At 50.0% G+C, this 27,468-nt stretch overlaps 2 protein-coding genes across 3 annotated transcripts in view; one reads left to right on the top strand and one right to left on the bottom strand.

Moving 5' to 3' along the window:
• Positions 1-138: 138 nt before the first annotated feature.
• Positions 139-16,930, top strand: PYGB (glycogen phosphorylase B). The gene is made up of 20 exons (XM_021534857.3): positions 139-404; positions 2,496-2,597; positions 4,450-4,528; positions 5,378-5,481; positions 6,765-6,896; positions 8,956-9,067; positions 9,456-9,538; positions 10,401-10,544; positions 10,886-10,978; positions 11,089-11,235; positions 11,347-11,510; positions 11,815-11,929; positions 12,637-12,738; positions 12,872-13,019; positions 13,536-13,594; positions 14,278-14,419; positions 14,730-14,937; positions 15,324-15,458; positions 15,568-15,634; positions 15,875-16,930. The coding sequence occupies exons 1-20, from the start codon at positions 162-164 to the stop codon at positions 16,025-16,027; spliced, it is 2,532 nt and encodes an 843-aa protein (XP_021390532.3). The 5' UTR covers positions 139-161; the 3' UTR covers positions 16,028-16,930.
• A 506-nt stretch (positions 16,931-17,436) lies between these two features.
• The window catches only part of ABHD12 (abhydrolase domain containing 12, lysophospholipase), a 38,299-nt gene continuing 28,267 nt past the window's right edge, over positions 17,437-27,468 (bottom strand). For both annotated transcript variants that reach the window (XM_021534855.4, XM_085575825.1), the window contains exons 5-13: positions 27,103-27,133; positions 24,645-24,690; positions 23,307-23,436; positions 21,839-21,876; positions 21,579-21,658; positions 20,970-21,052; positions 20,185-20,263; positions 19,767-19,894; positions 17,437-19,387 (exon numbers count right to left, since the gene is read on the bottom strand). In XM_021534855.4, coding sequence (XP_021390530.1) covers positions 19,348-19,387; positions 19,767-19,894; positions 20,185-20,263; positions 20,970-21,052; positions 21,579-21,658; positions 21,839-21,876; positions 23,307-23,436; positions 24,645-24,690; positions 27,103-27,133 — 655 coding nt within the window. In that variant the 3' untranslated portion in view covers positions 17,437-19,347. The remainder of the gene's footprint in view (positions 19,388-19,766; positions 19,895-20,184; positions 20,264-20,969; positions 21,053-21,578; positions 21,659-21,838; positions 21,877-23,306; positions 23,437-24,644; positions 24,691-27,102; positions 27,134-27,468) is intronic.

Genomic DNA, 27,468 nt, shown 5'->3' on the forward strand with positions numbered 1-27,468 from the left:
CGCACTCCGCAGCCGCCCTCCCGCTCCCCTCGGCCCGCCCCGGCAGCGGCGCCGGCCCCGCCTCGCCGCGGGCGGAGGAGGCGCAGGCGCGGCGGCCCCGGCCCGGCCCCAGCCCCAGCCCCGGCCCCGGCCCCGGCTGCGGCGGAGGCGGCGGCGGCGGGATGGCGGCGCCGCTGAGCGATGGGGACCGTCGGAAGCAGATCAGCGTGCGGGGCATCGCGGGGCTGGGGGACGTGGCCGAGGTGCGCAAGAGCTTCAATCGCCACCTCCACTTCACCCTCGTCAAGGACCGCAACGTCGCCACCCCCCGCGACTACTACTTCGCGCTGGCCCACACGGTGCGCGACCACCTGGTGGGCCGCTGGATCCGCACCCAGCAGCACTACTACGAGCGGGACCCCAAGGTGAGCCCCGGCGGGACCAGGGACTGGGGCTGGGCGGCTGTGCCTTCACCAAGGGTGTCTCCGTGTCTACCTGGCAGGTATCACTGTGGCTGTGACCCGTGGGCTTGTCCCCTGCATGCACCTGGCTGTGGGGCGCCTTGCCATGGCCGTGCCAGCATCCCACCGCGATTTCTTCCCTGAGGGCATCATGACACCTGTGGCTCTCACACGAACCCTGCTGTTGCTGTGTCCCCGGGGGCATTACCATGGCCGTGTCCCTTGTACACACCTGGGTGTGGCTGTGTCCCCATGAGCCTTGCCTCAGCTGTGTTCCTCACACACATCCTGCCATGCCTGTGTCCCCACGGACATCACCACAGCCATGTCCCTTGTGCAGTTTGCCATGACTGTGTCTCCACAAACTTCTGCAGTCCTGTTCCACTGAACCTTGCTGCAGCGTTGTCCCCCGTCAGACACCCTCATAACTGTGTCCCCCTGCACCTTGTCACAGCCATATCCCCTGTGGTCCCACTCAGAGCAGGTACTTGCTGCTGCCATCTCCTCTGCACGCTCCACCACGGTGACATCCTGCCCTCACTCTGCTGAGGTGGTGTGCCCTGTGGGCATCATCACCTCCATGGCTCAGCACAGCTGTGTCCTGACTTTAACTCCTGCAGAGCATGCAGTCAGCTCAGCTTTGAGGCTGGAGAGGAGTTTCTTGCCTTGTGAAAACCAGATAAGCTCTCCCAGGTCACCAAACCCCAGGGTTCCTCCCCACTTCCCAAGTCAGGACAGTGATGCTGGAGGTGTTGCGGACTGCAAGATATAACTCAGACTTAATCCTTTTGAATTAAGCCCAAATCCGGCACTTGACTAGAGAGCCGTATAAAGCAGGTATGTACTGAGAAAGGCACATACCTTCCCAGGGTGCAGGAGGCAACCACCTCCCTGAGTCAGCTCTTTTCCTAAGATGATGAATATTGCCTTGACACAAGAAACAAGGTACACTTTCACGACAGAATGGCTGCATGTGCACTGAGAGTTACACTGGTGCATGGGACTCTGCCTTTTGTCCCAACTCACACAAATGTGCCCTGATCTGTATTGCAGCACCAACAGAAGGGATTGCACAGATCCCATAAAGGCTCAGAGGAGCCTGGAGTGAGTTTGTTTACTGTCCTCTACACTTACATTTTCAATAGAAATGTTCCCATGTGGGAGGCTGAAAGGAGCAGAGCCTTTGTGTGTGATGATTTTGATCCTTCTTATGAGTCCTGAGCCTTTCAGACTCCCAGCAGAGGTGGCAGACTGGGGAATCCTGCTGCTTAGCAGGGAAAGATCCACACTACAGTGGAAAGAGGAAAGCACAATTTGAAGTCAGGTAATTGCTCCATTAATAATTCTGGTTTATTTATAAAAATATCCATAGTGATGAATCTGAGTAAGGGCAAAAGTTTGCACAGCCTGTTTCTCATCCCACAAACTTTCGTTTGCATTTGCAGCACATACACGGCTCCTCTCAAACTTGGAAGGTCACTGCACAGTTGTGCCAGGAACCCTGCCACCTATGGGACAATTTACTTCTTCAACAGGGTGAAATGGGAGCGAAACTCAGTGTGGGGTGAGCAGGAGGACCCATGAGATGGGAGTGCTGGAAAATTACTCACAGGAAGGTGCTGGCCCTCAGCCCAGCTGGCCTGCATGGGGCAGGGGGCTTGCTCTGGCTTTTGGGAGACTGGATCAGTTCAGCCTAGGAAAACTTTAAAAGCCCAGCGTAAACATCACCTCAGCTGAGCCTGACAGTGTATAAATATATCATTCAGCATCCTAGATAATAGTTGCCTGAGTTAATTAGGGAAACACTTAACAGGCAGTGAGATTTTTCTATAGAAGGCTGTTGGCAGGGAGATGCGTGGTAGAGGCTTGGCCAGCATCCCACATGAAATTCTTCTGACAAACAACTCTGGTGCGTGGTGTTCAGAAGCAGGCGCCAAAAGCCAGTCTGGAAGACATCCCTACTCTGGAAAATGCTTGGGTCTGCTCTTAATTTTAAGCAGCTTTGGTGAAAGCAAAGTGCTGTGCTGTGTTTAAGCATCTCGTTTGCCTCCCCAGCGCATTTACTACCTGTCCCTGGAGTTCTACATGGGTCGCACTCTGCAGAACACCATGGTGAACCTGGGCCTGCAGAATGCTTGTGATGAAGCCATTTACCAGGTAAAGTCTTGGGGATACCAGGGTCCCCCTGAGGCTAAACCTTTCCACTCAGATACCTGAGTATCTTCATTTCTCAGGGCTTCGCCTGAGAAAGTTGTGTTATTTGGACTACACAAAATGAAGCTTGGCTCTTTCTTAGTGTTTTTCATTCCCTAAAGAAGACAATGGGGAGGCCTTGAGTACATTTTTTTCCAAACCATCATTTCCCTGTAGTGAATGGGAGAACCCAGAAGTGTATACTGAAATCAACACCCGGTATCAAAAATGACATAAGAGCCACAGGCCGCAAAGAGCTTTCCATTAGTGGGGGAGATGATGGTTTATCACAGGAGAGACTGGGACTAGAGCAGCAAAACCTCAAATTACAGTTCATATATTGAGGTACACAAGGCACAGCAGCAGTGCTGGCAGATAGAAGTTAATTGGTGGGAAAGGAGAAAGGAGGGAAATAATTTTCTGGAAATAAAATGTCTTCAGATGATTTCCATCTTGAAAAAAAAATCTAGCTGGGTGTCACCAAGGCAATCACTAATTGTTACTTACTTATATGGTTATTTGCAGACACCTTTGCAACAGCACAGTGACCTTTTTTGACAGAATGAGGTTTTTGACTTTCTCACCCAAACCCTTTATTTCTCCCAGCTTCCCCTCTCCCCACCCTCTGCCCTACCAGATTGATACATGTTACACTTGGTAGCAGAAGTTGGGCACTTCACTGTCTCTCTAAATGAGGTGCTACAGTTGCTGCTGAAACATCCTGGCAAGCACTGTCCCCGTCAAGAGACCTGAAGGGATTTCCAGGGAGACACCTGTTTCCTCTCTGAGGTATTGTGCCTCAGAGAGCAGGCTGGCTTTTTTCAGGAGCATCCTCTAAGTTCCTTTGCAAGACACTTTCCAAGTGCAGATTTGGCCTGACATGCCAAGGTTTCCCTTGCTGTAGCTTCCAGCCTGTGGTGCTCATCATGGCCCATGGCCAGGTTGCTTTGAAGGTCTTGTATCTAACGTGGCTCTGTCGCTGGAAGAATTCATCTCAGTTTTTGTGTCCCATCACTCTGTGCATGAGGCTTTCCCATCTTGTGGTTCCAGACCATTGATATGCTGGGAAAAAAGTCTGGGGAGCAGCCATGCTGTTGGCTTGACACCCTGCTGTCCCCCCTGGCAGTAGGGTGAGATACTGCTGCCCCCTGAGAGTCTGCACCTCTGGACTCTTGGAGAGTCCTTGCTGCTGGCAGCCTTAGCCTTCATCTGGCAGGGGCCCCCAGGCCATAGAACAAACGGCTCAGGAGATGCAGACAACCACTTCCAGCCATGGACTGCAGCCAAGGAGCTCAGTGTCAGGCTGGGCAGGATGTGGGAAGCACAGAGAGTGATGGTGAATGCTGCAGTCACTGCTGCCAGCCTGTCCATGCCCTTCCTCAAGGACTCAGTGTAGGAGCAGAGGGATGACCTCCCCTGCTCAGGCAGGACTCAGGGGTCCCTTGCACACTGGCTTGACCATTACCCAATACTCTCTCCAGTGTCAAGTTTGGTCAAAGGGCATCCTGACCTGAGTGGCTGCTAGGGCATGAGAGTTTTGTCTGAACTCTCTAAGGAAACCTTCTTCATGGGAAAGTGACATTTGGCAATGCTAAATCAAAAAACTGTAAAGCTAAATTAAAATTAAAGCTAAATCAATTGGGCTGCCCAAGGACTAGGGCTTGGTGAGATGCTCTGTGGGGGAGAATGTAGAGACCTTGTGGGTTTCATTTCCCTCAGTGTGGGTGGTTTTGGAATGTGTTTGTCCTCCTTGGAGAGCAGCTCAGGACATGGGGTTTGTTTGGTGACATGTTCTGCTGTGGCTCTTCCTCAATAGCTGGGTTTGGATTTGGAGGAGCTGGAAGAAATTGAAGAAGATGCTGGACTGGGAAATGGAGGCCTGGGCCGCCTGGCAGGTAATACATGGGGAGGGGATTCCCTCCTCATGCAGAGTGCATGGGGACTGAGGGTGGCGTGGCTGTCACACACTCACCACTGGCATCTGCCCCATAGGGTTCAGCAATGTGGGACCCTCCTGCCTGCTCCTGACTGGCCAGAATCATCCCCTTCCCAGTGAGAGCATCCCAGAGCTGTAGGTGTGTGTTCCGCAGTGCAGCAGGCAGGGCTGCGGCTGGAAGAGGCTGTCTGGAGCCTTTCTCCTCACCTCCCCGTGAAATCTCTCACTTCTCAGAGGCACTCAACAGCTCTCACACAGGCAGATTGTTGGCTGCTATTTTAGTCTGCCTGTCCGGTGGGACAGCTGGAGACGAGAACTCCCCAGCATCGAGTAATGCTGGGGCTGATCTTTACCAGAACTGCCTGGATTGAGGGCTGGAAGGGTTTCCTTTGGAAGCAATAATAGTTAAGTAGCTGGTGGTGCAGCAAGTCGGGGTCAGAATCTCTGCTTTACTGGGCAAACAGCCTTAGAGCAAGGCAAGTTTAGAAGAGCTCTCACTGCAACAAAGCTAGATGTAGGGTTTGGGTGACCTCTCCTTGTCACAAACAATTCTGGGGGTTTGTGGTCACTCAGCAGGACATGCATAGAGTCCTGCTGCAGACTGTCTCCTTGTCTCCCTTCTGCACATAGATTTCCTCTGAGCAATAAACATTTCCAGCAGCACTCTTGTGGCAGCTCCTCATCTCCATGCATAGCATGCTGTAGCACATGCAGCAAGCAAGGAGTGAGGTTCCTTGCAGAGTGCCCATACTCTGCTCCTACAGCTTGTTTCCTTCACCCTTACAGCCTGTTTCTTTCACCCTTACAGCCTGTTTCCTGGACTCCATGGCCACACTGGGGCTGGCAGCGTATGGTTATGGCATCCGCTACGAGTTTGGGATCTTCAACCAGAAGATTGTCGACGGCTGGCAGGTACTTGGAAAATTCAGGTCCTTCTTTCTCCCTCTCTTTCACACTGTGGATAAGGCCTGGATGTAAAAGCCACTGCAGTGCCTTGAGCTGCTCTTAAACTGGGCATTTGAGTCTTTCACTGGGCAAGCTGATGTGGGAGCTGAACCACAGGGCATGGCTGAGACCAGAGGTCTGCCTGCCTGGGTCTCCACAGTGCTTGCAACAACTTGGCAGTGAGTCAGCAAAACAGTCAGACTAAGGATGGAGATGTGCCTAAATACCTCAGGAAGGTGTCTGGCAAAGGATGTGTTTGATTGTTATGGAGCACAGGCAAGTGTCTGGGGTGATTGCTGCTCCTGTGGGTTCCCTGGTCAGTGGCAGACAGGGCTTAAACAGGAATTTTCCTATAGCATGAGTAATCATACTATTTTCCAGTGAAAATAGGCTAAAAAACTGCCTTAGCTGTCAGTTTTCCTTAGTGTGTGTCTGGAAATGGTTTTCATTAGGTGACTCACCTTGCTTTGGAGTATAAAGTATCTTTTTCCCCTTGAAATACCACTCCATAAGTCAGGGATGGTAAGAGTCTTGAAGGTTGTTTTTTCCTGCTTCTCCACAAAGAAGCTGCAATGATAGGCCCCATAAATGGTGAAAACAGGGAGGGGAAAGCTTCCCCTGTATTTGACTTCATGTTTCTTAAAAAAGAACAGGGGTGGTGGCATGCTGGGCTGTGGCCCTTCCCCCTGCCTTGCCTCTCCTTGTCCCACTATCTCCCCCTTCCTTTAAGTCCCTTCCCCTACAGCAGAGAAATGCGTGGAGGCACAAAGCATCTCTGGATAACACCAGCCTGGGTGGCTCTGATGGATTCACTTTGCTCCCATTGCCACAGTTGTGAGCTGAGAGGAGAAACCCCCTCTGGCAGAGGGCAGAGCAGTTAACAAGACCTGGCTTACAGGGTGCAGCTTGTGACCAGGAACATCGCCACGGCGTGCCACATCCCACATATTCCACAATATCCACAGTCAAACTGGATGTAAAGGCCTGGAGACAGACCGAGCGCAGTGGTCTGTGCAGTTTGCATGGCTTAAACATTAACAAAGGTCCATAGAGGCTGATTTATTTATACTAACTGGGATGCAGTCATCCAAGTTTTGGAAAGCCCAGCTATCCTCTAGAGGCCTCTGCATATCCATTTTTAAAGCCAGCTTGCTGAAGCTGTGCTTTTAAATGGATCTCCCTTCAAAGAAGCATGTTCAGCCTTCCCGTGGAGCCACAAGGCACTCCTTGATCCCGTGTGCCTCCTGCAGGTGGAGGAGGCGGATGACTGGCTGCGCTACGGCAATCCCTGGGAGAAGGCCCGCCCCGAGTACATGCTCCCGGTGCACTTCTACGGCCGTGTGGAGCACACTGCCGAGGGCGTGAAGTGGATCGACACCCAGGTACCACCGTCAGTCTCCCTGCTGGGCTGGGGCGGGCCAGGCAGGGCAACCCTGGGCTGCCTGAGGTCTTCAGGCTTTGCTGCTCTCCCAGGCTGGCCAAACTTCCTCTGCTACCCTTGCAGTTACGAAGGTGACTTATGTGGTTGGAGGAGATAAAAGCTTTTGTTGAATTGTTGCAGCAGGATTTGAGAAAAAAGAGTGATCTATTTATCTCCAAGGATATGGATTTATGTTGGAAGAGAACTGTAGGCTCCTTGCACGCTGCTCCTGGCCACTGCTCACTCACACCCTATGGATTTTCAGCTGGTTCTGGTGCTGCTGCTGTGCAGAGGCATGGAGCAATCCTGTGGGTGTTCAGCTCTTGTCGTGAGAGTAAGTTCCTCTTTCCCAGAGCAGCCCAATGGGCAGAGTGCTGTCAGAGGAAGCTGGAGTTGTGGATTCCAGTCTGCCTGGAGGCCTTGTTTTGTGGCATCATGGAGTACAAATACTCCTTCAACCTCTCCCACAGTTGAGGAGGTAATGCTGTACTTCAGGAGCTCGTGCTTGTTCAGGCTACTGCATTGTAGGTGCATTCTCATTTCACTGCTAACGAAGGCACAGGTTTATTAAAAGGATTGAAGATGCTTCAGCCTTTCCTCTGTAAGCACTGCTCAGGGTGGAGGAAGGAAGGACAATTAATTTCTCTGTGATTCAGGGAGATGACCTAGCCTTGTTCCCATAATGTTCAGTGGTCTCTCAGCCTGATGAACCAGCTCAGTTAATCTGAGGACCTCACAGTCCCAAAGCCCAGCCATTCTCTTCAGCACCAAGAGCTGAAGCTCAGTTACAGAGTCACCTAGGCCTGCTCAGAGGAGAAATAACTATTTTTTTTCTGGTTGTCAGAGGCCGTGCAGTGACCTAGGCCATCGCCAGGATAACAGTGCAGGTTCAACACCACAGCCCCAACACAGTGAACATCTTGGAAGCACTGTGCCAGAGCTCTCTGGCCCCCAAGTGCAGCAGGCATCCATTAGGGGGATAAGTGCTATTGCATTTCAACATGTCTCTCTTCTGATCCTGCTGGTAGTCTGGGGTTTCAGGGATCCCAAACACTGCTTCCTACAAGGAGGTGAGTTTTCAAATAGTGCTGCTAAGGAAACAAGTTGGAAAGGTTCAAAAAATCCAAAGATGCGGTCTCCAAATATAGCATGGCTGAGTTCATGTGATGTGTGCCCCAGTCCCTGGGCAGGCTCCCTGCCTGCTTCCATGTTCGGAGCTGGTAACAGCAGCTTGGAGAGCCTGAGCTCTTGCAGATTCTCCCCAGAGGGGAGCTGTTGCTGATGCCATCACGAAGAGGCTGTTCAGGACCAACATGCTGATCTGCTCAGGTTTTCCCTGCCGTGTGAACTGGGAGGTCTAGGGTTACTCCCTGTAGCCATGTGTGCAGCCTCCTGTGGCTTAAGCATCATCTGCAAACTGCACAAGGAGTTTCACACTCATGTTCAGTTCAGGTGCTGGAGATCTCAGTGGAGTTATCCAGGCAGGTTCAACAAACCTTGCATATTGGGTGGATGGCTCTGGAAATGGTGCTACAGTTGTAGGGTTTGGTCCTGGCAGGTTGCAGAAGGCTAATGGGCAGGATTCAGGCTGTGGAGTTAATTCCAGATGGAAACACAAAAGTCCAAGCTGCCCTGGCTCTACCCCAGCACAGACAGAATCACAGTGGGCAGCTGAGAGTGCTTCCAGTGCTCTGATAGGTACCCCAGTTGGTACAGGAAGGTCAGCAGGTTTATTGCAACTCTCTCGTGCATGTCATTGATGGGGTTGAAAATCAAGTTGGTCAGTAAAGCTCCAGACAGCTCTGGTTCTTCTATGAATGCTTTCTCAGTAGGTGGTGGAAGTGCCCATGACAGCAGGGAAGCCTGTGAAGCTCAGCAGGTGTATTTTAGTGAAGTGAGATTTCTTCCACAGACAGCACTTGTCTTTGTCCTCTGGATTCTTCTTGCAGAGGTTTCAGCCACTGTCCCACATTCTCTGAGGTCACTGTGCTATAACTAAGGGGGAATACTGTCCTTTTCAGGTTGTCCTAGCCATGCCTTACGACACCCCAGTGCCTGGATACAAGAACAACACCGTGAATACCATGAGACTCTGGTCTGCCAAGGCACCAAATGACTTCAACCTCCAGGAGTGTAAGTGCTGTCCCTCCACTGCCTCTCCTCTGGCCAGGCTGGGACACAGTTGTCCCTTTGTGCATGGCACCTGGCACAGCACTTCACATCTAGCCTGCTTTGTGTTTATCTCATAGCTATCTCCAAAGCAAAGCACTATGTGCACATCCATGGTTCACACTACTCCTCAACTGCTTCCAGAGCACTCATACAGCAGGACACCCACCCATCTCCTCCTGTCAGTCTAGTGCCTTTCACACATGTACATTCCCATCCTGTTCCATTAATACTAGCCTGAATATTCCTGTTACAAAACCTCTCTACAAGAGAAGATGGTTAAGTGTGGTGTCAGGGATCTGCCTGAATCTCTACAGCTGCTGCAGTGCTGTGTGTACTTCTTTCCCTGCAGTCAATATGGGTGACTACATCGAGGCAGTGTTGGACAGAAACCTGGCAGAAAACATATCCAGAGTCCTGTACCCAAATGATAACGTGAGTGACTTGCTTGCCTCTCTTCCCTGTTGCTCAGAATTATCCTTCATGCAGTTGTATTTCCTTGTTTGCAAACACTGGAAGGTCATGGCCATCTGATGCTTCTTGCTCTGCTTTAATACAGTAGGTTGTCCCTATAACTTCCAGTGAACAGGCATGGCTCTGCCAGCTCCAGAGGGTCTTTGCTGGCTGATTGGCAGTTAAGAGTCCGGCCCATATGATGTAGCTGCTCTATTCCTTGCTGCAGGGCCGGGAAGACATTACTCCTTCAGCTTCAAGGCAGTTGCCAGTTTGCACAGTGGGGACTCATTTCCTTCCCCAATTCAAGGGATTTCTCACTGCAAGTGCTGTCCCAGGCCAAGCACTCACTGGGCTCTGGGTCCAAGGAAGAACCCTCATATCTGGCATCTGTTCTGGAAAAGCAAATCCCCATGCCCTATTAAACCTGCTGGTGTTTTAAAATAGACCAGCAGAAAGCACGGTGTGTGTGTGAGGCAGCTGGTGTGCCCAGAGACACCCCTGGCTATTGCAGGAAGCCCAAAATCCTTTGTCCGGAAACCCTGCAAAGCATTTTGCCATGAGGGAGGGAACTGTGCTGCCTCTGAAGGAGTAGCATGGATGGGGCAGGCTCTGTTGCTGTCTTTGGAAGCAGCTGTTTGGGATGCCAAGCCCCTTGTGAGTCCCTACAGCTGCTGTCCACATCAGAGACATATGAGAAACATCCACATTTGCTCTGGTGAAGAGCCAAACATGTGAAACCTTTGGGAAGCCCCTGGGGGTGGAGAGGAGCACCTCCCGGGCTTTGGCTGCCAGGTGGGGATGGCAGCTGCAGCTCTGATGGATGTGGTGTCCCCACATGCAGTTCTTTGAAGGCAAGGAGCTGCGGCTGAAGCAGGAGTACTTTGTGGTGGCTGCCACCCTCCAGGACATCATCCGCCGCTTCAAGTCCTCCAAATTCGGCTGCCGAGACCCTGTGAGAACATGTTTTGAAACCTTCCCAGACAAGGTGAGTCCATGGGCAGAGGCACTGGGAAATTTCAGCCAGACCAGCCTCTCATGAGGGAGAGCGGGACGCTCAGGATTAAATGGGGGCATTTATACAAACAGGCTGGCAATTTGGGTTATAAAACAGATGATCTCCAGGCCTGTTTTCCTAGGGAAAAAATTGTAATTTGGAGCAAAACTTGAAAAGTCTGAATAGTTCCATTTGGGAGAGGTCTGTCTGTTTCTGGGTTGTGAGTAATGAGAAGAGCCTTGGGGCTGACCCTTACCGCAACCCCATGCAATGCAGGGCACTGTCACAGTCCTGTCACTGCCACAGCTGAGACCAGCAAGTCTGTGTTGCAGGTGGCTATTCAGCTAAATGACACCCACCCTGCCCTGTCCATACCGGAGCTCATGCGGATCCTGGTGGATGTGGAGAAAGTGGACTGGGACAAGGTGAGCAGAGCTGGGAGGACCGTGCTGAACCTTGCAGGGGAATGACCTGTGAGGTTTCCTTTTCCTCCTGGCCTGGGTGCACGTGCATTAACCTGCTGTCTGTAATGCAGGCCTGGGAGATCACAAAAAGGACCTGTGCCTACACCAACCACACTGTGCTGCCTGAAGCCCTGGAGCGCTGGCCAGTCTCCATGTTTGAGAAGCTGCTGCCGCGGCACCTGGAGATCATTTATGCCCTTAACCAAATGCACCTCGATGTAAGGGACTGGTCCCAGGCTGTGGGAACTCTGGGGATCTTAGTGTGACCACCTTTAGGATGCTCCTAGGTCCTGTGGCTGTGTCACTCGTGTCCCTCTCCCTGCCTGCAGCGTGTGGCCGCTCTGTACCCAGGGGACATCGACCGTCTGCGGAGGATGTCGGTGATCGAGGAGGGAGACTGCAAGCGGATCAACATGGCTCATCTCTGCGTCATTGGCTCCCACGCCATCAACGGCGTGGCCCGCATCCACTCCGACATCGTGAAGAACTCGGTGTGAGTTGGGACACACCCAGGCATGCACCCTCTCTGCTCACTGGGCTTTGCTTGCCTGCTGGGAAGGGTTAGCTGGGGCAGCTGGGTGTCCAGGTCTGCTTTGGTTGCCTTGCTGGGGAGATTCCCTTTGGAGCTGGTGAAACTCTTGGCAGTACAGCTGAGGAAGGGGGTGAGATGCAGCAAAGAGTTCACAGCTGTTACAGGGAGATTGACATAGCCTGCCCTGAGTCAGGAGCACACACTGGGAAGGGCCCAGCTGTAGCTTGGGTGGTGGTGGGTGGCTCAGAGCTCCCTGGTGTTCCAGGTTCAAGGATTTCTATGAGCTGGAGCCAGAAAAGTTTCAGAACAAGACCAATGGGATCACGCCGAGGCGCTGGCTCCTGCTGTGCAACCCAGGGCTGGCTGACATTATTGCTGAGGTGAGTGGTGAGCATGTGAAGTGAGGGGCTGAGTGTGATCCCTTTGGTCACTTCTCGTGGTCTGGTCAGCCCTGAGGGTGACACCTGGCAGCTCTGTGGGGACAGCCTGCAAGGACTATGCTGTGGTACATGTAGGTGTGAGATTGGCTGGGATCTAAAGTTGATCATGAAGAGTTGGGCAAAAAAAGCTGCAGAAATCTGGATCTGGTCCCTGCCTTCATGGGGACTGCACACAGGCACAACCACAGGGTGTCTGGACAAGTGTTCAGCTTCATAGGCACAAATGAGCTTCTCCCATGGAGGCCCAGCCCCAGTTCTGTCCCTTGTATTTCCCAGGCCCTTTAGGACAGGTTTACATCACACTGCAACATGCCATGGCTGAATATCATCCTGCAGTTAAATGTATCTTCATATCCTGCCCATTGGTTTCTACAGCTGCCAGGAGGCCATGGCACATGTGCACACATCCTCCCTCTTCCTGCTAAAAGTCCTTGAGAAAGGGGGGCTTGTCTGCATTTTTGCAAGTGCCCTGTTTCCATTTGGCTTCTTTGTGATGCAGAGAAATAATCTCACAATAAGAAACTGTGCCTCCTTTCCTGGCCACACTGCCTCTTCCAGTTCCCAAGGGGACTGTGGCACCTCTGCTGGGAAAGGGCAGTTGTGGAGTGGGTGAAGTGTCTCATTACATTCCTGAATTTTTGTTTTAGAAAATTGGGGAAGGCTTTATTACAGATCTGAGCCAGCTGAAGAAGCTACTGGAGTTCATCGATAATGAGACTTTTATCAGGGATGTGGCAAAAGTCAAGCAGGTAACGTGCACTGGAGGTGGCCTGGGGGAAGAAGGCTGAAAGCACCATGCTGCCAGGAACATCCCAGCAGCAAATGCTCACTTCTGATGCAAGCCCTGCTAACTCATGCCTGTTCCTCAAATTTTTCTGTCAGGAGAACAAGCTGAAGTTTGCAGCCTACTTGGAGGAGCAGTACAAGGTGAAGATCAACCCTATGTCTATGTTTGATGTCCAGGTGAAGCGAATCCATGAGTACAAGCGGCAACTGCTGAACTGCCTGCACGCCATCACCCTCTACAACCGTAAGTCCCCCAGCCTCTCGCTGCCAGGGCTTCTCTCCAGGAGGGAAGACAGAGTGTCTGAAGGCTCATACAGAGCTCTGGGTAAAAGTGCACAGCCCAAATCTCCAGCCCGGGTGACCTCCACATCTGTTCTGCAGCTGTCGAGACTGACGTGGTGCAAGTTAAGAGCCCATTTCCCCTTGTATACTTGGGGCCCCTGCCCATTCCCAAAGGGAGGCAAGTGATTGGAGCTCTGCATAGTTCTGGCTTGAGTGATTCTCCAAGGATCTGAATCCCCAAGGATTCTGTGGCTGTTTTTTGCCCACCACAGCTGCAGCAGATGTCTGGTTGGGCTTCAGGGTCCTGCAAGGTTGATGGGTCCTTGTGACATGGGCTGAGATCCCAGCCTGCCTCTGAACAGGCAGTAAACTCTGCCCAGTTTATCTTCAGTTCTGAAGATTTAAATTTTTTTTTTTAAGATCAAATTTGAGCTTTCAAATTTGAAAAAATTTTGAAGAAAGATCCCTGCTCTTTCAGGCATCAGATGTAATCCATCCAAATCCTTTGTGCCCAGGACCATTATGATTGGAGGAAAGGTAACCTGCATTCCAGACTCAGTGCATGCATGGCTGAGGGGTGGGTGGGGAAGGGCCTGTCTCCTTTCTGTGGCTTTGCTGCGCTTGCTGTAGATTAGCCAGCAGCAGGGAACACCTCCATGGACTAACTGGACTGAGCAAGGCTCCATCACTATTACCACATGGCTCAGGATTTCTCCTCCCAATAGGGTGTTTTTAATTCATGGCTGGGAGAATTAGAATTGTTCAGGTTCTGGGGAGACTTCATTGTAGTCTTTCAGTGCTTGAAGTGGGCCTTTTAAGAAAGATGGGGACAAATGTTTTAGCAGGACCTGCTGTGATAGGACAAGGGATTGTGGTTTTAAATTGAAGAAGGGTTAATTTAAATTAGATCTAAGGTGGACATTTTTTCAATCAGTGTGGTGACCCAGAGGAACAGGTTGCCCTGAGATGATACATGTTCCATCTCTGGAAACATTCAAGATAGGTTGGATGGGGCTCACACTAACCTGGTCTAGTTGAAGATGTCCCTGCTTATTGCAGGGGGGTTGGACTAGATGTCTTTCAAAGGTCCTTTCCAACCCAAACCATGCTGTGATTTCATGTGAACAGCAGAGGGGAAGCTCAGACTCACTGCAGTGAGAACCCCACACTGCTCTACCTTCCTTAAAAGCCTTCCCCATTTCTGGACTGTTCTTCTTCAGGCAGCCCCTGGCTACCACATGGCCAAGATGATCATCAAACTCATCACATCCATTGGTGAGGTCATCAACAACGACCCCTTTGTGGGGGACAAGCTCAAGGTCATCTTCCTGGAGAACTACCGGGTATCCTTGGCTGAGAAGGGTATGTCTGGTCTTCTGTAAGCACGTGTCAGAAGTTGGGCAGGTCCCACCTGAGCCCAGGAATGGGCTGGCCTAAGAGGCAGTTGTGGCAAGACACTTGGCTGTCCCCTAGGAAGAGCCTGAAGGCTCCACACAGGGAATCCAGCTTCATGCAGGAGTGGCAGCATCTGCCTGGGGTCATGGCAAAGCTGAACCTGGCCCCAGAGTTGTGCTGAGGGCAAGGTCAGAAGGGCCACTGGCAAATGCCAGTCCTGGTTGTGGGGAGCTGCAATGTGCCAAGGATTAACCCCTACCTCTCTTGCACCTGGCAGTGATCCCAGCAGCGGATCTCTCCCAGCAGATCTCCACAGCTGGCACAGAGGCCTCAGGTACTGGCAACATGAAGTTCATGGTGAACGGGGCCCTCACCATTGGTACCATGGACGGGGCCAACGTGGAGATGGCTGAGGAGGCAGGCGAAGAAAATCTCTTCATATTTGGCATGCGGGTGGAGGACGTGGAGGCCCTGGATCGGAAAGGGTTGGTGAATGCCAGGGCTTGTCAGATGAGGCTGCAGGGAGAGAGCTCTGGCTCTCAGCTCTGGCCGGGAGAACCATGTTCTCTGGGAGGGACACCTTCCTCTCTGGGCAGCTCTGGAGCAGGAAAAAGCAGGGGGCTAGAGGCTGTCTCTGCCTTGGGCTGCAAGCATTCAGCTCGCCCAAGCACAGTAGCTGTGAGTGGGACATCATACAAAGTGTATCAGACACTGCTGCTGGTCTGAGCCACGAGCAGGGTGCTCTGATGAGAGCCCTGGGAGCCAGGCCCCTCACTCAGGAGCTGTACCACATCCTTGCCTGCCCTCCCTGCCCCAGACACGAGGGCCCAGGAGGAGCAGCAGTGCCTAGAGGCTGTCTCTGCTGGCACAGGTACAACGCCCGGGAGTACTACGAGAGCCTGCCCGAGCTGCGCCAGGCCATCGACCAGATCGCCAGCGGCTTCTTTTCCCCTCGAGACCCTGGCTGCTTCAAGGATGTTGTGAACATGCTCATGTACCACGACAGGTGAGTCCTGGGAAGTATCCCTGTGCAGAGGGGAGCCGTGCCTGCTCATGGGAAGATGTCTGTCCTGCCTGGAAGGCAAACCCCAGCCAGGCTCTGCTTTGGGTTTCAGGTTTAAGGTGTTTGCAGACTATGAGGCCTACATTAAGTGCCAAGGGCAAGTGGACCAGCTGTTCATGGTAAGACTTGCCCACTGCTGAGTGGGAAGACTGGGGGTGACTGGGATGAGTGTGCTCCAGTGGAGCCCTTCTTATGGACACCACAGCATGTGGGTGCCCTGGGGGCAGGGTGAGGCAGGTTTGGCAGCTTCAGCAGCCCCACACCATGGTGTTTTAAACTAGCCAGTGCCCTGCAAGGCTGCAAGCCAGGATGGAGCTGGGTGAGCAACTGATTACTGACACTGCCTCTCCTCTTGCCAGGATCCCCGTGAATGGACAAGGAAAGTCATCAGGAACATTGCGTGCTCGGGCAAGTTCTCCAGTGATAGAACCATCACGGAGTATGCCCGGGAGATCTGGGGGGTGGAGCCTTCTGCCACAGCAATCCCCCCACCCAACCTGCCCCGAAATTGATGCAAGCACCAAGGGAAGGAAGGAGGAATATGCTCCCATTGCAGGAGGCCTCACCTGCATTTCACCACCAGTCAGATGGGCTCAGCTCTGCAGAACTAAGGCCTTTCCCTCAGAGGGGTAGAAGGATGCTCTGAGGAGGAGCCCTGACTAAGGAACAAGAGCTGGGGGCAGGAGAAAGGACCTTGTGTTTGCACCTACCTAGCCTGCATGTGCTGCATAGTGCTTTTAGTGAGATGACCATGGATAAGTCTTCCATGGCTGTGCTCCATGCTTAACAAGGGCTTTCCAAGTAAACCCTCCCCTCCCACTGTGTGCAAGGGCCTGGCCTCCTTGATCCTGCCCCACAAGTAGGATTAGCCACCACAGAGTGTGTCTTTCTCCTGCAGGGGTCTGCCAGGCCCAAAGCTGGGAGAGGGAGAGGCCAATCCCTGCCCATCCCCTTCCCGTATCACCTAAAGAAGGGGGGGCTGGCTGTGAGAGCAGCTGGCCCCAGGGCAGCCACCAGTGTCAAACACTGTGCCACAAGCAGGAGAGCCTGGGATCAGCCACTTCCTTGCCACAGAGCTTACTGTAGCCTCCTACCACACCTCTTACCTAACTAAAGGCCCAGTAACCAAGCCACTCCAGGGATTTTTAGCCTCCATCTCTGCATAGGGAGGGCAGTACCTGCCACTGCCAGCTGGGTAGCTGAGCCTGTTGGCTCTTGGCTCTGCAGACACAGCTGTGTGCCAGTGCTACTCAGGGGGTGAACATGGATCACATCCCTGGCACTCTTCCATAGCAGGGTCATGCTGCTCCACATGTGCCTCCCAGTGCTGGTGTCACAGTTTAACATCCATAGTGCTGTGTAGTGCACCAGTACTGCCCTGTTTGACACCAACTCATTAAAACAACCCAAACATCTGCTGGTTTGATTTGGACTGACTTGTGACTACTCCATGCCTCTGGGTTCAGGTTGCAACAAGTTCAGGCCACAATGCCTGAATCACTGCTGTCCTTCCCCAGCTGTGGTTTGTAGTCCCTTGCAGCTGGCAGGGTGCTGGCACCACCGTGGGGGGGGGGGGGGGCAACATGCCCATGACAGGCTGGATCTATGCATTGGGGTAGGGGTTAGTGTTGGGTTTGCCCTGCAAATGGCACACAGGGCTCCTGAACTAGAAGTCACACAAGCAATTCCCATCTCCTGCATTCCCAGGGGAGAAGTATAGCCTCAGCTGCTGCCAAGCTACAGGCACAGACCCTCCGGGTTCCACAAGAGTTGCTCCCCTAGAGCTGGCAGCAGCCACAAAGATTTGCCTAGTTCCAGCTGCAAGCTCACCTCCCACACAACCCTAGTGCAGCCCAACCCCACACCCAGCTGACTTGCTCAGTGTGGGGAAAATGTCCCAAAAACTGCCAGGTAAGACTGGTAAAGTTAAAGTGATCAGCAGTCAATGCCTTTATTAAAACTACATCACTTTTAGATAAACATTTCAGTTTAAATTTCCAAGCGTATCACTGGGCTGCTAACAGGAATGGTGGTGGTGGGACCACCAACAGCAGCAGTTCTCGTGCTGGACTCCCAGCTCTGTCCCAGCAGGAGGAAGGCAGCCAGCCAGGCTCCAGCTCAGGCTGCACGTTGCCCTAAGCCAGCTGCCAGCAGCAGCATTGACTGGAATGTGTTACTCTTCAGGGCCAGGTAAGTATTTCTCATCTGTCAGTACGATAACTTAAGGTTGACGCACTTGTATTGAAGTGGCACAGCTACTTTATGAGTATCAGGGGTCAGAAACCTCAGGGACAACTGTGCTAATGGCAGAAGAATCTTGGTACAAGAACAAGCTACTGTCTCTTTTGCAACTAGTATGAGCCTGCAGCTGTAACTCTGATGCATGCTGAGCAGTTTATTACTATTGCTGTGCACCCCTGACCAGACCCTTGGGGCAGCATAATTCCCTTTGAGCACTAGTGACTAAACCTACAGCACCTGGTACTGTCTGTATGGACTGACAAGGGGCAGGACCCCAGTGAGGCAGTGTGTGACTGACTCCTCTTACAGTGCAGAGTTCTTCAATGGCATAAACCAGACTCCCTTCTAGCCCCAAGCAGGGCAAGGACATCTCCAGAACCTCTTCCTGTGGGAAAAGCTCATTTCCACTTCTGCCTCCTGAATAATGGCTGTCAGAGGGGCTAAGATGTGTTACTGGAAGTGCACAGAAGGCAGGGGGGCAAAGATGGGGAATGACACCCCATACTTGTTTTTGCATCAAAAACTGTATCACTGCCTGCTTTCAACTACAGTGGAACAGTACTGCCACCAGGAACAGGAAAACCTGACCCAGGGAGTTAAAAAGTAATTGAGGAAAAAAACCTCTTGCTCTTCTTACCAAAAAGCAGCACATGGCTGTCTGGGTTTGTACAGGGGTAATTAAAGACATCCATTCTAGCAGCATGGGTACACACTGTTCATGGAAGAGGAGATCAAGCAAAAAAACGTAATCTCATAGTTTCTGGCTGAAATGCCCATGTCTGCAGTTTATACACGTGTGTCATTCCCATCCTAATAGGAAGTACTTGTGAAGAAGGGCAGGAGGTCCACAGAGGATAGCAGGGAATGGAGTAAAAAATTATGTTCAGAAGGAAAAAGGTACAGGAAAGATAAAAGAGCACTAGCCTTTCCCATTAAATAGATGTTTCAAAAGGAAGAACAAAAAAAATCTTTCACTTTATTTCCAAATGTGTGTAATTACGCCAACACTTGCAGCACACTATGACTGAAGAGCTAAATAAAAATACCTCTCACTACCTGGATCCTCCATGTATTTGTAATTACAGCCACTGATTGAAAAGGAAAGGCAAACATGTATTTTCTAGAAAGAGAACACCTCAAACTCAAGCAAGACACCTGCGGTAAGGAAATGTGGCAAAAGCCAGTTGCCTACAAATGTATCTCTACATGATCCAAAAACAGCAGCAGTGTTTAAAAATGAAAGAAACATCCTTGGTCATGACACAGTGTCCTAGCAACATCTGTCCTCAGCAGTACCATGAGGGACGGGTGAGACTTTGCTGCACTTACATTTTTCACAGTTTGGTACTGGCTCCTGGGCTGTTACCACCCCTTTGTCCAAGTCCAAAAAGAAGCCAACAACTTCTTCCTTCTGCCATCACAGATGCTGATGCCAGAAGCTGGAGTTGCCAAGGGTACACATCAGGACTGGAATGGGAATCCCTGACCCCCTCTAGTGCCAGGGATGGAAGAACGGCAGACTGACCCACAGGGAGCGGGGAGGAAAAAGAGAGAGGAAGGAAATTAAATTCTCTGTGCTGACAAGCAGTCTTCAGTGATGATGCTCATGTTCAGATTTTCCCAGGAATTCCCTAGAAAAGGAAATGACAAAGCACTGACATTTGGCTCTCCTATACTCTGGTGCATGCTATAGCCTGCAAGTCTTCCCATTTCCCTGGCAAATACTATGGCTCAAGCATTTGCAGCTACAGGGAACAGCACTGAGCTTTGCTCTCACACCCATCAGAGGTTCCCACTCTGCAAACAGCTCCTCCAGAGCATCCAGCTCACAGCAGAGATGAGCCAGAAAGTGCTCCCAGATTTCCCAGTGTGGTTCTCCTTCCCAAAACCTGCTGTGCAAGGAGGTGGAGAGCTCTGACTCCTGTGCTAAGCCAGCCCTGGCTCTCCACCGGTGTGGAGAGCACAGGGTGCCCAGGTGCCCAGCCCTGCCCAGCGAGCGCACACAGTTACCGCAGTATCCGAGGTAGCTCTGGACTCCTGTAGATGTACTTGTGCCGGTAGCCGAGGTCTGTGTGGAAGGGCACAAACTGCACCTTGTAGTCCCGGAAACTCCGCGACGTTGCTGCGATGTTGTAAAGCTGAACCCAAGGGGAGGCAGGTGAGACACTCGTGTTATTCCAACCCAGCTCCCCCTGCCAAACCTGCAGTCCCCTCAGGCATGGGTGAAGGGCCCTGGCTTGAGCAGCTTTGGTAGCTCCTGCCTCATTTCACTACTGATTTGCCACCTCCAACACTACAGAATCTGCAGTAGTCCCTCTGGCCTATGGAGTTTTACACCTTCCCATTACTAACTTCTTGCCTGGCTGAGATGTTGTTCTATCCACACCAGCTCCTCCCACCAGATAAGTTTGCAGAGCCACATGTGTACCTTTTTTCCCAGATGAAATGGTACCACTGGATCATCCTCAGCATGAAGGATGAGCAGGGAGCAAGAAATGTATTTCACACTGTAAAACAGAAAATAATATCACAAAGGCGCAGAGCAATCCCATCATTCTCTAACACCAACACATGTACATTTTAAAGAAAATTGGAATGACAAGCATGTCCTGTGGGTTATTAACTACAATTTAAAACCTGATCTGGGCACCATTCATTTGATCTATAGAAAATTTACCAGTGAAAGACATGCTTATAAATTTTTCTTACTGCTTAGACCAGAGAAATGTGGCTCACTCCACTGTAAATCATCAATTCCCCTCCCCCCAGGTCTGTTTTGGTTTCAATACTGGAAACTCACAAATGCTCAGGCTCTTCAATGAACGACTCAGTGAAAGGAGACAATGTGATTGCAGGCAAGGTTGGCTTAGGCAAATACACAGCAAAGAAATCTTCTCAAACCTTCCTTCCATGTTCCAGTGCTACTGGTTTAACATGCAAGGTACACTTGAAAAGCATAAACGGCATGACCAAATCAGCATATCCCTGAGTAATCTTTGTTTCCTCTGTTGCATCTGTTCTTAATATGAACAATTAAAAAAGACAGAGCTCCACTGTGCTGCTCTCAGGCCTATGAGATTAATTGAAATCATTCCAGTGAGAGCAATGCAGCAAGAAAAGAAGCCAGACTGTGCAGTCTCATGTCTATCCTCATTGATGCTTGCTGTGGCTTAGTGCAGCCACAGCTGAAACCCCAGCAAAGAGGGAACTCACTTCTCATCGTTTGCAAATTTAATTCCACTTGTTGTGATGGGGTCCAGGAAGAACCAGTCAAATCCAGGGAAGTATCTGTATATCTGAAAGGGAAAATGTGCGTTAGTGGCAGGCACCAGCAGGCCACTGATACAAAAAGCACTAACAGGGCAGGCCGCTGCCATCCCATAACATCCCCTGGCTGCTGACCATGCTCCTTGCAGTAAGACTGCCCCTGTTTCCACCAGCATGAATATTCTCCCCTGCTTCAGGTCTATCTTACCAGCCTACTCAGGAACAGGCCCTGTGGGTGCTTGCATGGTCAAAGTGTCCAGGTATCATAAGGACTGTTGGCAGTTATTCCTGGAAGAGCTTTATTCCAGGGCACCTCACCAGCTTGGACTGGGTGTGTGCTCAGTTCAGAGCCAGTTCATTCCCATGCACATGGCTCTGGCACTGCTTATTGTGTGTTCCCAGCAGCTGTCTCAAGTCTATCCTTTATCCCCCAATGTTTACAGATACCAGCACTGCCCCACAAGTCGTGCAGTTAGCTCAGCTCCAGCACTTCTGAAGGTTCATTTCCATGTACACAATTCCATGCCACCGGTGTGAGTGTCACTGTGTACTTGCCACAGAGAAGGGATGACTCCGCGCCTCCTCCCGTATGTTGGTGAATGGAGATTCCAGGATCAGGGCATCCGGGGGCGTTTCTGAAAAGTCAAAGGCAATGTGCTGAAACAGGGGTGCAGACAGCCAGCAAGGTCAGGGTCTGCCTCATGAGAGCAGCTGCCACCAGTGCGCCAAGGACAGCTCTGACACTGCCCCAAACATCTGCAGGAATCTGGGACAGCAGCAGGCTGCTGGGAAGCACATCCATGTGTCACACTTACCTCTCTCGCAGAGACGCCGCACCAGATTTGTTGCGACTCTGGAAAGAAGAAGGAGCATTGAATGGGCACAGGCCCTCTGCAGAGCAGCAGCTCCACAGGTGGCACAGGTACAACTCAACTACCACGAGGTCGATCCCGCACACTGCTCGAGGTCCAGGCTGCTGGCCCACAGTGACCTGTGTCCCCATCAGCCTCACGTACCCAACTGCCCCAAGTGACATCAGGGGCCTGTGTTCAAGTGAACAAGTCCAAGGAAGAAACACACCAGGCAGCCCCTCGGCTGGACTCCTTTTGGGTGGCTCTCAGGCTCCCAACACATCCATGCAGTGTGACACAGCCTCCTACCTCCAAGACCACAAGGGCTGAACAAGAGGGGAAGGCAGGGGTATAGGCAGAGGGGTGCTGTGTTCCAGGCAGCTGGAGTGCAGCATCCCAGGGCTACAGTGCAAGGAGCTTCCCTAACTGGGACAGAAAGCAGCAAGGTCTCCCTTATGCATCACCCTAAGGGGACAGGGATATTTCCAAAGTTGCCAAGTTCTCCAAGCACAGCGCATTTCACAAACATTGAACTCCAGACTGGCTGTGGTCACTACAGAACTCAGCTGGGGACTAGTCTCAGGACACTTTTGACTGCAGTGTTGGGAAACATCACAAGTATGCTCTGACGCAGAAAGGGATTCTGAACAGGGCAAAAAATATAGAGGACAAGCCAAGAAAAAGTCTTTGTCTTCTCTCAAACAAAGCAGGGTGTTTAGTGCCACAGCAATGAAGACCCACTTCACTGAAATACCTCCCTATCCCAGCATGTGTTTCACGGTCTTTGTGGTCTTACAGTTTATCTGTACACAGCTCAACTCAAAGGTAACTCTTGTGTTTGCCCACTGCTCCTCCTCCACCAATCACAAGGGTAAGAGCATGTGGTGCTGAACATGACTTGCCTCCAGACAGCCATGGAAAGAGAGGAAGAAGGAAATAAAAGTTAAAACCATGAAGGCAAAGGCACTTGACACCTTGAACTTGCCTGTGTCAGGCTTGACCATGCAAATGTCAGAGGTGGCCAGCAGTGTAGTCATGCAAGCATCTGCCCAAACACTGATTACATACAGCATGTTCATCAGGACAGGAGGAAAACCTTTTGAAAGGACAAGGCAAACACAAGTGTGGTATTTTAGAATACCAGAGAAGCCTGATGTTCTGCTCTGAAAGACAACCTGCAATCTATTATTGTAAGTGTCTTTCTAGTGTGAACCCTCTGGACAATGAAGGTTCAAGATCCATTGCTGCAATCATTCACTGTAGCCCTTCTCACTCTGTACAGTATAAAGGGGGAAGCCACCCTCCAGAAATTATGCCACAGATGCCAAGCCAGCCCAGGGATTATTGCAAAACAGCACCTTCATCCAAGGTCAGTGCTTAATGTTCTTCAGAAGCTGCTTCTTTAGAAGTGCCACTAAGATTAGATGCTTACCCTGTGCCCAGGGAGTGTCCCCATATATAGACAGGGTTGTCTCCACTCCGTGCTTTTATCCAGTCGAAGACATGAAGGGCATCGTAGGTCATTCCCCTCTCTGAAGGGCTGCCTATTGAATCACCCCAGCCTGGAACACAAAGAGTCCTGCTGAGAATCGCTCCAACTGCTCAGCAGAACCAGCCAGCTCCTCCCATGCAGCCCATCTGCGACTCCAAAGGGGCCTGGGACATGGATACTTCCTGTTCACTTCACTGTGCACCTCTATGATTTGGGGTTGAAAGCCCTGATTGACTCAGTCATTTAATCCAGGTGACTGCTGTCTGCCAAGGAGTTTTTGTGGATTTAGTCAACAACAAAACCAAAGATTGGATCTCAAACACTGATACAACAGCATTCTCGCATGTACCCACCTGCAACAGCTCAGCTCCCAAACCTTCCCTGCTTCTGCATGCATGTAACCAATTTGTAGGAGTCTCTGACAGCACAGGATTGGATGCTTAGGGCCAAAATCCAACCGTGTCTCACAGAGCTGTTGCAACATCAATTTGTCTGTGCTGTTCAATCAGTGCCCGCCAGCAATTTTCCACCCTCCTGACTGTTCTGGCTCCATCACTCTTGCAGCACACCCACACATTGTATGCTCTTAGCAGCCAGCACCCCTCATCCCTTCTGATACCCAATAGGCAGCCAGAGAAGCAGCTGCCAGCAGGACTGAAAAAACAGGGCAAGCTCCTACAAATAAACTTCTCCCAGGTGTCTTCTTGACAAAAATGCAATGGATTAATTTCTTTCCTTTATCAGCAGTGGCATTACACTGCAGCCATGGCTTAAATACTAAGAAGGTAAAAAAGAAGCAGCAGATGCCTGACTGTGGGTGCAGAGGTGCAAAGGAGTCATGGCTTCTGGCAAGTATTGTTAGCAAATAATTTACTCTGTCATATCTCACCTATGAGCTTTTAGAAGGAAGTAACTGCAAGTTCAGTTCCATGTGTGACCTTAGGAAAGTCAACTAGATCTTATCCAAAAGGACTACACCTAGGCAAGCCCACCAGCTTCCTTATGTGCACCTGGGGGTGCCTTAAGTGGATGCTGTGATAGCCTGTGTGCCTGACTCACTCTCTGTTCCTCAGTTCTGATAAAATCAACAAGCCCTGTGCATGAGGACAGACAGGAGCCAGAGCCCACCCAACTGGACATCAGGAAGCACTGCTACCCAGGAAGGCACTGGAAAGAAATTTCTGGAAATTCTCTAGATACCCATGAGGAGAAAAAAAGAGAAGCAATAATCACACCTAATTAGCTGGCAGTAAGGGTTTTTAAAAGAAGCCCACATACCTCGATAGTCAAACGTCACCACATGGTACCCAAGGGAGCTGAGAACCTGGAAGAAGAGAAACACTCAGAAACCCATTAGAGTCTTGCATACCAGCCATGTTCTTGCATCAGGCCAAGATGCAGGGATTCATTTTATAAAATTATTGATATGTTAAATGGCCAATTTACAGCTTTTCAATATAGCAGGCACAGAGCTTTCCAAACACTAATCTCAGCCCACTGGTTTTGCTCCTTTTGTTTCCTGAACCACGTATCAGGCTACCTAAGGTCTTGATTATCTCTTTAACAGCTTTGACCTTAAGATCTGCAAATATCCTACTGTTTCCCCTACAAAGACTTTCATGTTTTCTAGTGAAAGAGTACAACTGCTTCAAATTATATTACTCAAATTGGCATAAATGTAAGAATAACATATAGGAGACCATGACAGAAGGCTTAAATGTATAGCTCAAAAATGTGCAGTAGCACTATTAGAAATATTCATGTTATAGCCAACAGTAATCCTAACAAAATATGTAATAAGTATGTAAAACCACACCACATTAGACCAACTTTCTTAGAAAAAGTGCCTTGGCAAAACCAACACAAGCATTCTAAGGTACCATTGCTCGATAAGAATCTAACAGCTCTGTGGTAAACAAAAATCAAGAAAAAGTTACAAAAGGATTAAAATGTTTCTCTTGTAATGTATGATACATGATTTTAAAAAAAAGCAATATTAGTATTACACTATACTCTAAAGAGGAAATACAAAACCAACACCCTTCCTAGTGGTACTGGGACTATTGTAGTCTACAAGTGAAATGACACCTGTCAATTGAGCATTACTTGTAGCACAATTTTAAGAGATTACTTATACTGGGTATATTTATAAACAATTAAACATTTCAAAACAATTTTGAGGCACACAGTATCAAGTGGAGCTCACACAGTCAACTGGCACCTGACTGGAAAGGGAGAGAGCACTTCCATTTTCCCACCAGACAAATTAGATGCTGCAGGACAGCTGTTTACAATGGAAGCACTATATGATATTTTTAGATGTTCACTCACACACTGATTTCCCTGACTGGACATGCAAAAGATGAAGTTTCTTCCTGAAAAGTTTGGGTTTTGGCTGTACAATGTGATTTTACTGCTAAGATATCATATACAATCTCACCTTTTCCAGGCCAGTAAAAATTATTTAATCTGTTGAGAGTTCACCTGTGTTCCAAAAATGTTTCATGTGTTGGCTGTGTTGAAGGCCTATTAAAAGCACCAGCAAAAAGGACAGTATCCCAAACTGGTTCATTCTGCTGGAATAAACACAAACCTGGAGTTTCTGGAGTGGTTCTGCTAAGCCCATGTGTGTGCTCACATTGACTGAAAAAGGCAAACTAAGCAGCTTGTCTGGATGTTCTCAGAAGCAAAGAACACCAGACCCAGGAACAGAAACCTTGGGTTTTGGTAAACTGTGTTCTCTGTGTTTGTACACACAGGAACACACCAAGTCTGTATAGCCTGAAGCACTGCTACTCTTGTCCATCAAATCAAAACCAACTCCTCTGCCTGTCTTGGCCAGCACAAAATGCATCACAGTATAAGCTGGTTCCAAGAAAAATGAAAAAACAGATTACTGTACACAACAGTCTCCTCAACCAGTTTTCTGCAACTTATTTCATCTTTCTTTTCTTAAAGGAAATGAAGTATCACCTGCCTCCTTGGGGTTGCTAAACACTATTTTCTAAGCAATCTGAATTTAAAAGATTTTGCAGCAGAGGATCTTGCATTGAATTGCAATAAAGCTTTAGGAGTGCCAACACTAACACAAATAAAGAGAACAGACTCAGACCTCTCTGAAATGAACCAGCAAAACCAATTATGTCTTTTTTAGAAACATGTGACATGAGACCAAGAAATTATGTGTGGGAATTTCAACCAAAAGAGAGTTTAATAAAATAAATTACCCCAAAAATCATTAGACAAAACACTCAAAGCAGCTGTGTTCTCACATAACTCACACCATAGTGCTACACCTGGGGAATTCATTGGGTTTTCTACAAAACCTTCTGCATTTGGGATGCCACCACTCATACAAATGCACTGTACCTTGAGTAAAGGGGAAATCCAGACTGAATGCTCTTAAATGGTACCTTAAATTAGCACATTAATCAATCAAATTTGGGCTGTAATTAAATAAAACTTTTGATTTTCCCCAGAAAGTATTAGTTAGCTCAGCTGGAGCTGGCCGTTAACAACAGCAAATAAAAGCCTTTCAAACATCTTTGAAAATGGGAGAAGTGTGCTTGCTCACAGCTTACAGAGCCTTTTCCCATGCACAGGCTTCCTATTGGAAGGCCACTAAGAGCCCCAAGGGCTGTGCCTGTTGGCTGTGGGCTGTTTGAGCTGTCTTCTCAACTCTGTGCACACCTGAGGTGTTAATGCAGCTGTTTGGACAACACAGGCAACCACTTACCTTGTAAAGCTCCACCCGGTGATCCCCTCCTCTGGCAACAGATGAAGCAAAAAGGAGAGGAAGAAAAGGAAAACATAAACAAAAAAGAAACAAACACCAAAAATCCCCAAACCAACCACATTTGAGCATTTAAGTTTCCAGAAACATATTTCCCAATTGCCTCAGGCAATCTAACAAAAACATCCCAGACATAAGAAACACCATAAATGCTTTGTCACAGGCTTCAAGGAGACAGTCAGGCTTTGTGGAGCTATGCAGGACATAATTTTGAAGTCAACTTCTCCATGTATATCTTGCCTCACAGCAGGTAAAAAAGAACTTTTCAATACACCCTGCTGTCTGCCTTTTCCAAAGCCTGTAATACAT

The sequence above is a fragment of the Lonchura striata genome, chromosome 3 (assembly GCF_050655825.1).
Source record: "Lonchura striata isolate lonStrDom1 chromosome 3, ASM5065582v1, whole genome shotgun sequence".
Taxonomy (NCBI): domain Eukaryota; kingdom Metazoa; phylum Chordata; class Aves; order Passeriformes; family Estrildidae; genus Lonchura; species Lonchura striata.

Excerpts from the sequence above, each read along its gene's own strand:
- PYGB (XM_021534857.3), top strand. The coding sequence starts at position 162 with ATGGCGGCGCCGCTGAGCGATGGGGACCGTCGGAAGCAGATCAGCGTG. Across the intron at positions 405-2,495 it reads ACTACGAGCGGGACCCCAAG|CGCATTTACTACCTGTCCCT; the intron begins GTGAGCCCCGGC and ends TTGCCTCCCCAG. Across the intron at positions 9,068-9,455 it reads TGACTTCAACCTCCAGGAGT|TCAATATGGGTGACTACATC; the intron begins GTAAGTGCTGTC and ends CTTTCCCTGCAG.